Source organism: Hippoglossus hippoglossus, chromosome 1 (assembly GCF_009819705.1).
Source record: "Hippoglossus hippoglossus isolate fHipHip1 chromosome 1, fHipHip1.pri, whole genome shotgun sequence".
NCBI lineage: Eukaryota > Metazoa > Chordata > Actinopteri > Pleuronectiformes > Pleuronectidae > Hippoglossus > Hippoglossus hippoglossus.
In genome coordinates, this window is record NC_047151.1 from 22942936 (window position 1) to 22954339 (window position 11404).

At 43.2% G+C, this 11404-nt stretch overlaps 1 protein-coding gene across 1 annotated transcript; it reads right to left on the reverse strand.

Annotated features, from left to right (window-relative positions):
- Positions 1 to 1816: 1816 nt before the first annotated feature.
- LOC117763934 (PDZ and LIM domain protein 3-like) lies at positions 1817 to 10939 on the reverse strand. Its single transcript, XM_034589361.1, has 7 exons — positions 10733 to 10939; positions 6458 to 6609; positions 5527 to 5611; positions 5245 to 5432; positions 4053 to 4180; positions 2769 to 2880; positions 1817 to 2315 (listed from the first exon to the last, which is right to left on the reverse strand). Exons 1-7 carry the CDS (start codon positions 10823 to 10825, stop codon positions 2126 to 2128), a joined length of 948 nt encoding a protein of 315 aa, XP_034445252.1. The 5' UTR covers positions 10826 to 10939; the 3' UTR covers positions 1817 to 2125.
- Between the last annotated feature and the right edge of the window lie 465 nt (positions 10940 to 11404).

Below are 11404 nucleotides of genomic sequence, written 5' to 3' on the forward strand. Positions count from 1 at the left end.
AGATTTTTGGACTGATGGTCAAAAAACTGTTGTTCTCATCTCATACATCTATGAAGAAGTCAACTCCTGTGAAAATGACCTTTGTCCTTTTCTGATTTTGTCTGTTTTGCTAAATTGTTGCTAAAATGTTTGTTGACACACAGAGAGCGGACAGCGGTTTAGCAGAGTTTGGACTTTGTATATAAAGATGGACGACATGACTGCTCCTTTAAAGTGAAGCCAAATCATCTGGACTGCCCCCTGGTGGCTGGCTGCAGTATTGCTCACAAATCCTGCCGCCTCCATGTTAGCAGACGGGACAACCAACCCCAAAAGTAAAGGAAATGTTAAATGCATTTTTTCCATACATGTTTTTGGGCATTTTACTGTATATGATTTTCTATTATATATGATGCATGTTCAAGTGTTAATTTTTCCAGTGAGGTGAAATAATGGATATTGCGTCCAAATGAGTCGATCATCTTTCTATACAGGTTTAGAAAATCAAACCAAAAAGCTTGGAAAAGTGTATTGGTTGTTGATGTTTGTCAATATTAGCAGCTTGACTTGATTTTATATTATTGTTACTATCATTACATTTCATGAATGCAGTTTTCACTGATGACTTTTCCACTTATGGGACTTTGGGGAGTTTGTCTGTTTACATGTTAAAGGCAACTAATCAATAACCAATGTAATCGTTGTATTCAGCACTACAGTGATCAGCTGTACATACATACATATATATATATATAAACAGTAAACCTGGTGATATAAAGTTCTTTCTGTTGTCATGGGAGCTGAAGAATGAACCTGCAGCGCCCTCCAGTGTCTCAACAGAGTCTCCACCCTCGTCTCAGTGTCACACTGATCTGACTGAAGTCTTGTATTGATGCCTTAGAATCTAGTTATTTAAAATCAAACATAAAATAATTTTCTGTTTTCTCTTCCTGACCGTTTCAATACTTCATCGCAGAAACTTGTGTCCAACCCTGATGCCGTAGTTTCAACTCGACATGCTGAGAACTGGACTTGGATCTTGACTCGAATTTAAAATATGTATAAAATTATAAATGTATAATAAATTTTAAATGAGACAAACATGCGTGAAGGCTCCATCAGCTGGTTTCACTGTAGCCTCGGCCCCCACAGTTGTATAACTTTTATCCTTTCAGTATATAAACTTATTAAATGGAAATGATCTAATGGTGGATAATGAATAATTCAACAGTTATTCATTCTCGGGCTGTTCAGTTAATTATTATTAGCTGATTTATTGAACAGGGACAGTGCACATTAATAGACATTGAATGCAGCAGAGTTCACTAAGAGGCAGTTTTTTATCTGTAAGTCCCTGGAAAGATGTAGAACAGACGTCCTGCTCCACCTGCCGACATCTTCATCTGTCAACTTAACCGAGTTTGTCTGAGCCAAATATCCATTCAACTGTTGTTCAGAATTTGTCTGAGACTCTGAGAAACTTAATCATATCTAATCGATTGTCGATCGATGATTAATTATTGAAGATGACGAATATGTATCAGAAGTCTGAGAAGGAGCCTCGTGCTGAAAACATCACTACCACAAATATATCCTTTGACAGGAGCTTGTAGGTGTGAAGATCTTCTACTTTTTTTCTGATGAGGAACAAACGTGTGGACTGATCACACCTGCAGTTTCTGCTTTTCACATCAGGACTCCACACACACACACACACACACACACACACACACACACACACACACACACACACACACACACACACACACACACACACACACACACACACACACACACACACACACACACACACACACACACACACACACACGTCGTCTTACAGTAGGAACAGAGGGTCTTTATTGAAAAGACATCAGACTGTGAGAAACCAGCAGGAAATACAGAGACGAGTTCTGTTGTCTCTTCGTGTGGGACCTTTACAAACCTGTGGAATCTTCCTATATAAAAGGGAGTTACTTACAGGATCCTCACTGAAATGTGACTGCACACAGACAACCTCAAAGTGCAGATGACCCCTTCCACGTACGACTGAGGAGTGTGTGCTGAAGTGTGTGTGTTTGCATGTGTAAGTGCTTGTGTCTGTGCTGGCAGGAGGAGGAGGAGGAGGAGGAGGAGGAGGAGGGATCTACACAGACGGATAAGTCGTGACGAGGTCGTGTCCCTCTGGTGGTCTCATTCTGGCCCGAGCGTGGGCCTCACAGTACAGCTGCCCCTCCACGAAGAAGTAGCCCTTCTGCTTGAGGTTGACGTCACAGTCGGAGCACACAAAGCAACCGGGGTGGCGATATTTGTCCCGAGCTTTCACCACCGTCCCCCTGCACCATCACAAACACAGACAGGGACGTGTTCAATGCAATTTAAAAATATATATAAATATCAGAAACAAAGAATTCTTGAAACTGCATTTGTTTCATTTACCACAAACAAATCAAATCACAAGACAGAGATAGAAATTGAAAGTCATCTTAATAATATTATATAAACATATTAAACAATGAATTTAATAGAGTATTTTAGATATCTGATGTAAAATGTGATTTAAAAAAAAGTTAATAAACAGTAAATACTAATTATCTGTTGAAGGTCATGAAGTACAGTTCACATTGTGAACAGTATGTTCAGACAGAGTCGTGTTTACTCATCTCTACAAGCTTTACATAGTTTGTGCCGCTGTGTTGTTCCTGCACTTTCCTCTCAGCCTTTGTTTGGACTGATTCCTGAAACGTCTGAAATGTGAATCACAGATGATTCCTTCTATTTTTACTCACACGATCCCATTCCCACACTTGTCGCAGACGGGCAGTTTCTGCAGGTTTCCTGTGGGTGGCGTCGGTTTGTTCATCGGGGCTTTTACTGTCCTGGTCACAATGGGACGGGTGCCTGCCCGAGTGCAAGAGAGAGAGAGAGAGAGAGAGAGAGAGAGAGAGAGAGAGAGAGAGAGAGAGAGAGAGCACTTAACAAAACAACACTGGACATGATTAGAGCACCACAATACAAAACAAAACGCTTCAGAGACAGGGACGCTCACGAGCACTCGAATCACTTCAAAGACTCTTCTGGTTGGGTCACAGACACATTTCACCCCCCACTCCACCAGGACACATTCATACTCATCAATTACTAAAGGAAACACATGGAAGAGTGGTTCTGTAACAAGGTATTGTGCAGCTCCAACACAACACAGCTCAAATAATTAGGGGAACACAGGGATTGTGTCACAGTGATATATTGTGTAGCTTTAATTGTGGATGTTACGAGGCTGGTGAGTCACTCAGAATCTAAAAATACCCTCAATGATTCAAGTTCTAATGTTGTACAGTTCATATCTGTTCCTGGTGTCGTAATCATAGACTGTACATAAAGATGGACGACGTGACAGCTGCCCAAAAGTGAGGCCAAATCATCTTGATTGCCCCCTGGTGGCTGACTGCATTAAAGGTCAAACTAAAACAGTTTTTCTGTCATTTTAAGTGTCGATCTTATCACACTGATGGTTGTTCACGTGTTCATTTTTCTGGCTAAGCTGAAACTTCATGATTGACAGCTGGGACTGAGTCGCGATTGGTCGAGTCCATTTTTTTTTTAAACGGGAGGAAGTGGAGATGTGTCGTCCATCTTTATACAAAGTTTATTGTCACAATGAACAGAATTTAGCTAAAAAACAAGCAGCTTAAAGGTAAAGGAGTAAAACTCTGTGTCGCTAAGGGTCTTAAAAGTCGCCATATCTGATTGGTGCATAGAGGTTAGGTGACAGTTTTCCGACAGTTTTCCAACTACAAACCAGCGAGAAGAGCTCAGCTAAAAGAAAATATAAGAATCTGTAAGTTGGAACAACCACAACTTTTGTCACCGAGGCCACAGCAGATGATTGAGAAAATATCTCTGCAGGGTCTTTAAAATGTCTGCATGCGTCTGCAAGGTAAAACATTGTTTTCCTTCAAAGTGTCTCCTCTCAAACTGTCTCCTCGCTCTACTGGATCATTTCAACCTGTAGAATGCTGTTTGTGTCGTGGAGGAAATGCGTCTGTCTGGAAGTGAGAGGAAGTGCTCACCATCACTGTCAATAAAATCCTGCAGCGCTCGGAAGGAGCCAGACTGTCGGGGCTCCTGAGGATCCTCCTGGTCCTGCTGCAACATCCGGTAAACGTCAGACTCCTCGATGCTGCTCAGAGTCCTGGGACTGAAAGCGCACACACGCACACGCACACGCACACACACACACACAAATACACATGAGTCTTTTGACAGTGATAGATTCAACTTTTCGTCAGACCACCTACAGTCCACTTCATGAAGACGGATGGTTTCATGCTCAAAATGTTTTATAATCTTAACTTTGTTTGCCCCTGTGTGTTTTTTTTTTTATCAGGTGAGAAGCAGCTGGTCGACTTCACAGAGCTACAGCATCGTGTTTCGTCCTTATAAGGAGAAAAAGGAGGATGAGTAAAAAAGAAATTTACGGACTCGACCACAGAGAGCAGAGCAGGACATGATGTTGATTAATGAAAACAGCTCTGGTTGAGATGTTAAGCTGCCGTCGTCCTGCACACTGCAACAGTTTCTATCAGAATATGAGTTCTGCAGTTTTTAATCCATCACAACGTCCGTATAAATGAATCTAAACCATCAGAGCGAGTTGTATCAGTTGTCGTGACATACGGTTGTTGTGAGTCATGTTTCGCTCATAAATTGTGCGTAAGCGATGGAGGGATTCACTCCGGCGTCCTGTGGTCATATATCCTCAGGCTGACACATCATAGAGTATATATCGGGTGGCCTCCTGAAATCCACATGGCTGGATGTGAGGGCTGAGGCGCTGACAAGCTGTGACACCTTCAGAACAACTGTCCCACTGAGTGGCACATTGATTTAGCTGGTGAGTCATGTGAAGAGCAGGTGGATTCAAGTGAAGGGAACATTACTGCAGAAAGATACAGAGGAGAAATCACAGCAGGAACAAGATCCACAGATTCTGTCACAGGCTTTTATCATTTTTACCCAATGAGGGAAAATGAAGAGACCTTGAGGCCCGAAAGTGATTTAATCTTAGTGTGTAATCGTGTTATATTATTATTATTACATCTATTTTATTTGGGCCACAAGAAGACCAGAAGTGCAGCATCACTGCCTGAAGTGGCCCAAGTAGCTGAACCCTGTTCTAAAGACAGATGAACAGACTGAACACCTCACATGCCGTTAGTTTCTGTGGCGTTAGACTCCTGATTAGCTGCAGGGATCAGTCACCTCTCAGGCTTCGTGGGGAAGATCCCTCGGATCTGACCCTCCATGGCATCCTGGATGTTACCCGAGGAGTAAAGGGCTATGGGGGTGTTGTAGGCCGTACTGACCACCTGGCGCTTCTCATCGATGTTTGCCGCCGCGACAAACGGCTGAGCTTTCCGGTTGTGACCGGTGCCGATCGGTTTGAACTCCTGAGCGGAGGAGGAGGGAACAAGAAGAGAAGATGTGAGATGAAGATGTAGATGCAGGCTGTGGTGAATGAGGTTTTCTGACACGTTTACAAACCTGCTGCTCTGCTTCGAGGTTGATTTTATACGGATGAGCTCGGCCCTCCTCCATGACACGAGGCGTCCACAGTCTGGATTCATTCCTGGGTATCAAACACAGATCCTGGTCAGTGTGTGTGTCTGTGTGTCTGTGTGTGTGTGTGTGTGTGTGTGGTTAATTAATTAATTAAATTCACAGTGGGCGAGTGGCAACGGATGCAAAACTGGTGGCCCTCATTTCCAGTTTCTCTGTGGGTTTGCTTGAAAGAAACTGAATTGCGATGCCGTACTTGCTTCGCTTGCGGGAGAAGTTGTGAAAAGTTCATCTTTGCAATCAAATCACAGCAGCATTAATCTTGCAAAATCTGAACAAGATCTGAACAAAAAGAGGAAGGACGGAGCTGAAAAATAAATCACTCCAAGCTGATGCTGCAACATGGCTGAGGATTAACTTCATGTTTATTGCCAGCAGGAGCAGAAAGTCCAGCCCCAGTCTGTCTCTGTCTCAGGATGAAAACGAGGTTTCATATAAGACATGGACAGAGACGTCAACTTGGAAAGAGAATGATATTCGAAAGCTTAAGGACCAACGCCAGTATGAATGTGGGTCATTTGCCTCCATTCTTCAATTATGAAAAGCAAACTCAGGAAAATGTCTGAACGATATTTTCCTGAGTTTGTCTTTTGTCTGTTCGTGTGTGAAAGCAGCTCGATATCTGACCTGTTACAGTTCATTGGATGGACACAGTAGAAGGAGCAACTGAACAATTTGTAATTCAATACAGCTTCATAACAATGGCCTTCAACCGTTACTTGGAATTAGATCAACAGCTGCTGGACGCAGGAACGGAAAAATGTAAGCTACACAAACACTGTGATTCCTTCCCAGCTGTTGTATTGAGTTTTATGATATTGTACAGGTGTCTCTCGTAGCTTGTGTATTTAACGACCTTTCCACAGTGAGACAGAGCTGACTGCTGGACTCTTTAATCTTGTTCTGGGCTTCAGAGTGCAGCAGGTCCGAGGCGGCGACTCCCTCGATGGCCAGGATGACGTCGCCGGCGCACAAGTTGGCGACGGAGGCTTTGCTGCCCGGGGTGATCTGAGAGAGAGAGAGAGAGAGAGAGAGAGAGAGAGAGAGGGGAGAGAGAGAGAGAGAGAGAGAGAGAGAGAGAAGGAGAGCAAATAAAGACTGGATTGAAATAGGTGATATTATTTCGAAATGACTAATGCAGCCGGTGCTTCTTTGGCTAATTTTGGTCATTTTTGAATTATGCTTTTGATTTTGCCGTAAAAAAACTTTTCATTGATAATACTTGGTATGTGATTATTTCAACACAACGTTGCATACTTGAACAGACAATTGATTTTTCTCTTCAACATATTGGACCCAAAAAAACACAAGACACACGATGTTATTCAGTCACTCCAGAGGATTAAAATACACGACTGAGACTCCAAAACAACAGAAAATTAAATAATTCAAATTTAATTTTCCTACTAAACATTAACATGAAGAAGTCCTGCTGTGTGAATCTTACCATTGTTTTTCCATGGTGGTTCTAAGGTTCAATACAATGTGAACGAACGATAAAACTAAATATGCTCAGATAATTAGTTATTTCACTGAAAACTGTGTCCTGTACTTTCTGTTCCTTCATGAAAACCCGTACAAACAGCACAGATGCTGCAGCCTGATGAAAACTTATATTCTGTTCTCCATCACCGACACCTCATCTCTTAATGCATTCCTCGACGACCAGGCCCCCTGTTCACGATCCCCTGCTGGGATCACAGCTCTTACACGACTCATTCTCGGAGTCTCACCTGGTCTCAATACGAAGAACAGCCTCCACTAAGAATCCAAACTATTCAAGCTAATAACAGCGGAGAGTCTGAATCCGTGTTTCTGTTCACCACATGTAAACTGTGTAAAAACACTGGCTGCTCTCTGAGGTTCTTGTTCCTGACACAGAAAGCCACTGCCCTGGTTGGTATGTGCACGTTTACTGTCCCCCGTCATGGAGATAAAATAGTTTCTCAGTAAGTGATCGCATCCAGATGGAATATGTTGCACCGTCTGCCAGGAAGTGCTCGACATGAATGAGAACTCCCAGGAAAAGCTGTGAAGGTCAGGGAGGACGGCTCGGGAGCCTCAGACCGAACCCAACATTCCCACTCACGCTCCGCAGGTCGTGACCTATGATCAGACATATTGAATAACATGGTGTAGGAAACTCAGCTTCACTGGGACGTTACACTGAAACTTCTCTGAGCTCATCTGCCTATAAATAACGGCAGATGAAAGTGCTGAGGGACGTCTCATGCTGCCAAAGAGGGAGCAGCCATTTACAGTGGAGCGTTTGTTGGACTGCTGCTGTCTGACTGCGTGTTTTACTGCTCTGGAGTCTGTTACCTGAACCCGAACCGGTTTTGTTGGATCCTTTTGTTTCAGGGCCGCTCGCTTGTCTTGTCTGAACATTCGTCTTACAGATTTCAGAGTTTACTGTAAATTGGTTTCCATTGATTTGTTTTAACGTGCATTTTCAATTACCAAAAAACCTGCAGACAACAAAAGTGAAATATTGCATAAACTATGATAATATGACTATTTCCTTCAGTCATTATGCATCTTATCACTTTGTATTTTTTCCTTTTCATTCATGTCATTTCAGGCCACGTCATTATACTATTTAAACCCAGACCCACCCTGTGACCCTAACTAAGACTAAATTTGAAGGCAAATAGATGGATGCTGCATTAAATGACAAACAAGCTTGAAATACATAAACACGACATAGACATGATACAAGAAATCAATTTTCTTAAAGTTAAGTTAGAATTTTTACAACATTTGGATAGAAATCTAGTTTATATCCTTCATCAGATCCTTCCCACCTGGTAAAAGTTTTTAATCTTTACTCAAACTAAAATGACTGTGATCCTCTCGGACTTTAAAAAAGCTGCTCCAGAGTCTCAGCAGAAACGATCCAGCTGTTTGCAGCAGCTCAGCGTGACATGAAGGAGGAGCTGGTCTCCATGTGGTCATGTGACCGAGTCGGTGGCTCTTTAAGGCCGCTCTGTGCTGCGCGGAGAAGAAGATGATAATCACTTGTGTTTACTTTCCTCGACCGGCTGGGAACTTCTGAGGCTCGTGAGGATGTTCCTGACCAAACATGGCAGTGAAGAGAAACACTGGCCTCACGTGTGCTTGAGTGAAGTCTGTGGCTTCACTGCAGCAGCAGCTAACACACACACACACACACACACACACACACACACTGAATGTAATATAAGGTGTTGAACATGTCCACCGCAGCTCTGTCTTTTTTAATACACGTCTATATCCTCCTTCTAGCAGATTTCCTTCTTGCATTACGTCTCACATTGACGCTCCCAGTCTTCTCTCACCACTGTTCTCATGAGCCTAACACAGCAGGTGTGACTGGGCAGAGCCGCTGGTCTGAGGCCTAAACTCTTTTGGGCAGTAGCTCCTGAGGTCTTTCCCTAAATATAGATGCCGTCATAGGCCCAACAGAGCAGGATTAGTGGATCTCCTCGCACCGGCTCCTGTGTGGCTCCGGGGATTCAGCCCACAAACGAGTCCAAACACTGATGTTCATATTCAGGCTGTTCACTGTTGAGTGAATTTTGACCCAATGTAAACGAAAAATCTAAATAAAGTATTTGTAGGCATCACATTAATGCATTTTTTATTTTATATTCCTAAACTAGTGCAACGCCTGTTTGGAAAGTTGCGTTCTCTTGTCCTGTGTTGATGCTCCGGCTCTCAGAAGTGCTGGACGTTATGTGCAGAACTTTTAATTTTTAACAGTCTATGGTGCAGAACTTTGTCTTCATCCTACCTGGTTTATCTGCAGTGAAGGTTTTATAGTCAAGGTTTTGTTTAGTGCTCCTCATGTGTGTGGCTGTGTATGAATTTAGATACAATGTATTTATACGTTTTTGTTTACAACATATTAAAAATACTCTATTTGACAGGGACAAAGCTCATTGGTCAACACAGAAAGTACTGTAAATGAGACAAAAAGGAACCCCAATGGCTAATTTTCATCCGTTCTACACACGAAAAGCTTGAATAATCATTATTAATGCCAGAGCTGGTCAGTTTTAGCAAAAAAGTATGGACATTATAAAAGTGATTTACTATTTTAGTTTATTTAATGATTACTTACATGATGTTTGTCTCTTTCCAACCAAGTTAAGTGAACTGGTTGCTAAATTGAATCCTCTCATCTAAGTTTCTTCGGAGAAAAGGGAATAAGCTGAGTTTAGTGACTATGTTCTTTCTGGTTCTTTCAGTTTGATACAGACACATGATTTAGTTGTTTGGCTGCACTTCGTAACAACAGGAAATGCCTCATCAGTTCCAGGAAATGATCATTTGGAAGATAAATTGTGATTGGACAGCTTCAGTCCGCAGCATCGACCTCCTCCACTTTTCTTTCTAAGATGTCAGTCTAATAAATCATGTGTTGATGCAAAATGATAGTTTCTGCGAGTTTTCTTTAATGGACTGAAACGCCTGCGTCTGTTTTCTGTCAGCTCCACCTGTGCTGGAGACAAGATGCATGATGATGTGATGGAATAAAGCTTCACTGTCTCCTGAACAGCTGCATTATTACACTACAAATTCATTCTCCTCTGTTGATCCGGCTCCAAACGTGAACTAAGAAATAAAAAGCTCTAGCTCTGGAGAATTAAATATTTATGTTTCTTTGTTGAGATCGAGTTTATTTTTCTATCAGATTCTCAGTCTGACACGATTCACACGCTCTCTGCAGGACCGGAGCTCATTTTTAGGAAGGTTTTCCTAAATTCCTCAGTCTGAAATCCACTCGCCGAAACACGCACGTGTGTGTGCACATGTCAGAGGAATAGTGTAAGCTGCTATTTGTGACTAAGCCCCTTGTATTTACTGTGGCACAGGTGCAGACCCCAGACCACACGTCATTCTTTCTCCAGCGAAGCCCCCTTGAAACACAGTGTTGACCATAAACCAAAGACTGACTCATCCGGACTCTAGCGCAAAAGTTTAAAAATCACATTGACATTTTCCTGATGTCACAACAGTAGCAACAAATCATTTGCCCAGAAAAACCCCAAAATGTGCCAGAAAGGGAAATTAAATAAAAATTGAGTTATTGAACAGAATATTAATTTAAAAACCAATTTTTTTTATCGTCATTCTGTCTGTCACTCACCCTGGAGATGGTCAGGGGCTGGTTGAAGTCCTTCCCCCCCGTCAGGCGAAACCCCCAGGGTGCCGGACCGTCCAGCACAACGTTGAGTGGCATGACCCTTTAGTGCCCGCTGCTGTTAGCTAACAACAGCAACACACAGTCGACCGCACGCTGCGGGGAACACAGTCAAAGAGCACTGCACCATGGGAGTGATGGAGATTTTGTACCATGTTGGGGGGGGGGGAGAGAGAGAGTAGGAGGAGGAGGAGGAGAATGGACAGACCCCTCCCCAGCAGTGAAGCAACTTGTCAGATTTTGGGAGCTGACTCCTACAGTCTGTGTTCGACCGGCACTTTCTCGCCAGTTCTCCGGTTTCTCTCATACTCTTTTCCCAGTGTTTAAATCAGGTGCCACTACAACATCAAAGCTCACACCCACAGTTTTGGATCACACACTATAAATAAGTACGTGGACACTTGAGGATGTAAACCAGCCCCTGGTGTTTCTCTTCCCCTGGAGGTTCGGGGGGGGAGACCGGCCTGGCCTCCGCTCGCTCTGGTTGACGGCTCTTGCTGCTCCTGTCCTTATTTGGTCTGGAGACGCAGCTCCACTCTGAGGCCTCCGAGGTCCCGCTCACACATTCCAGCCACTATTGATCTGGACTGGTCCCAGGACCCTCACTCCTCAACTTGT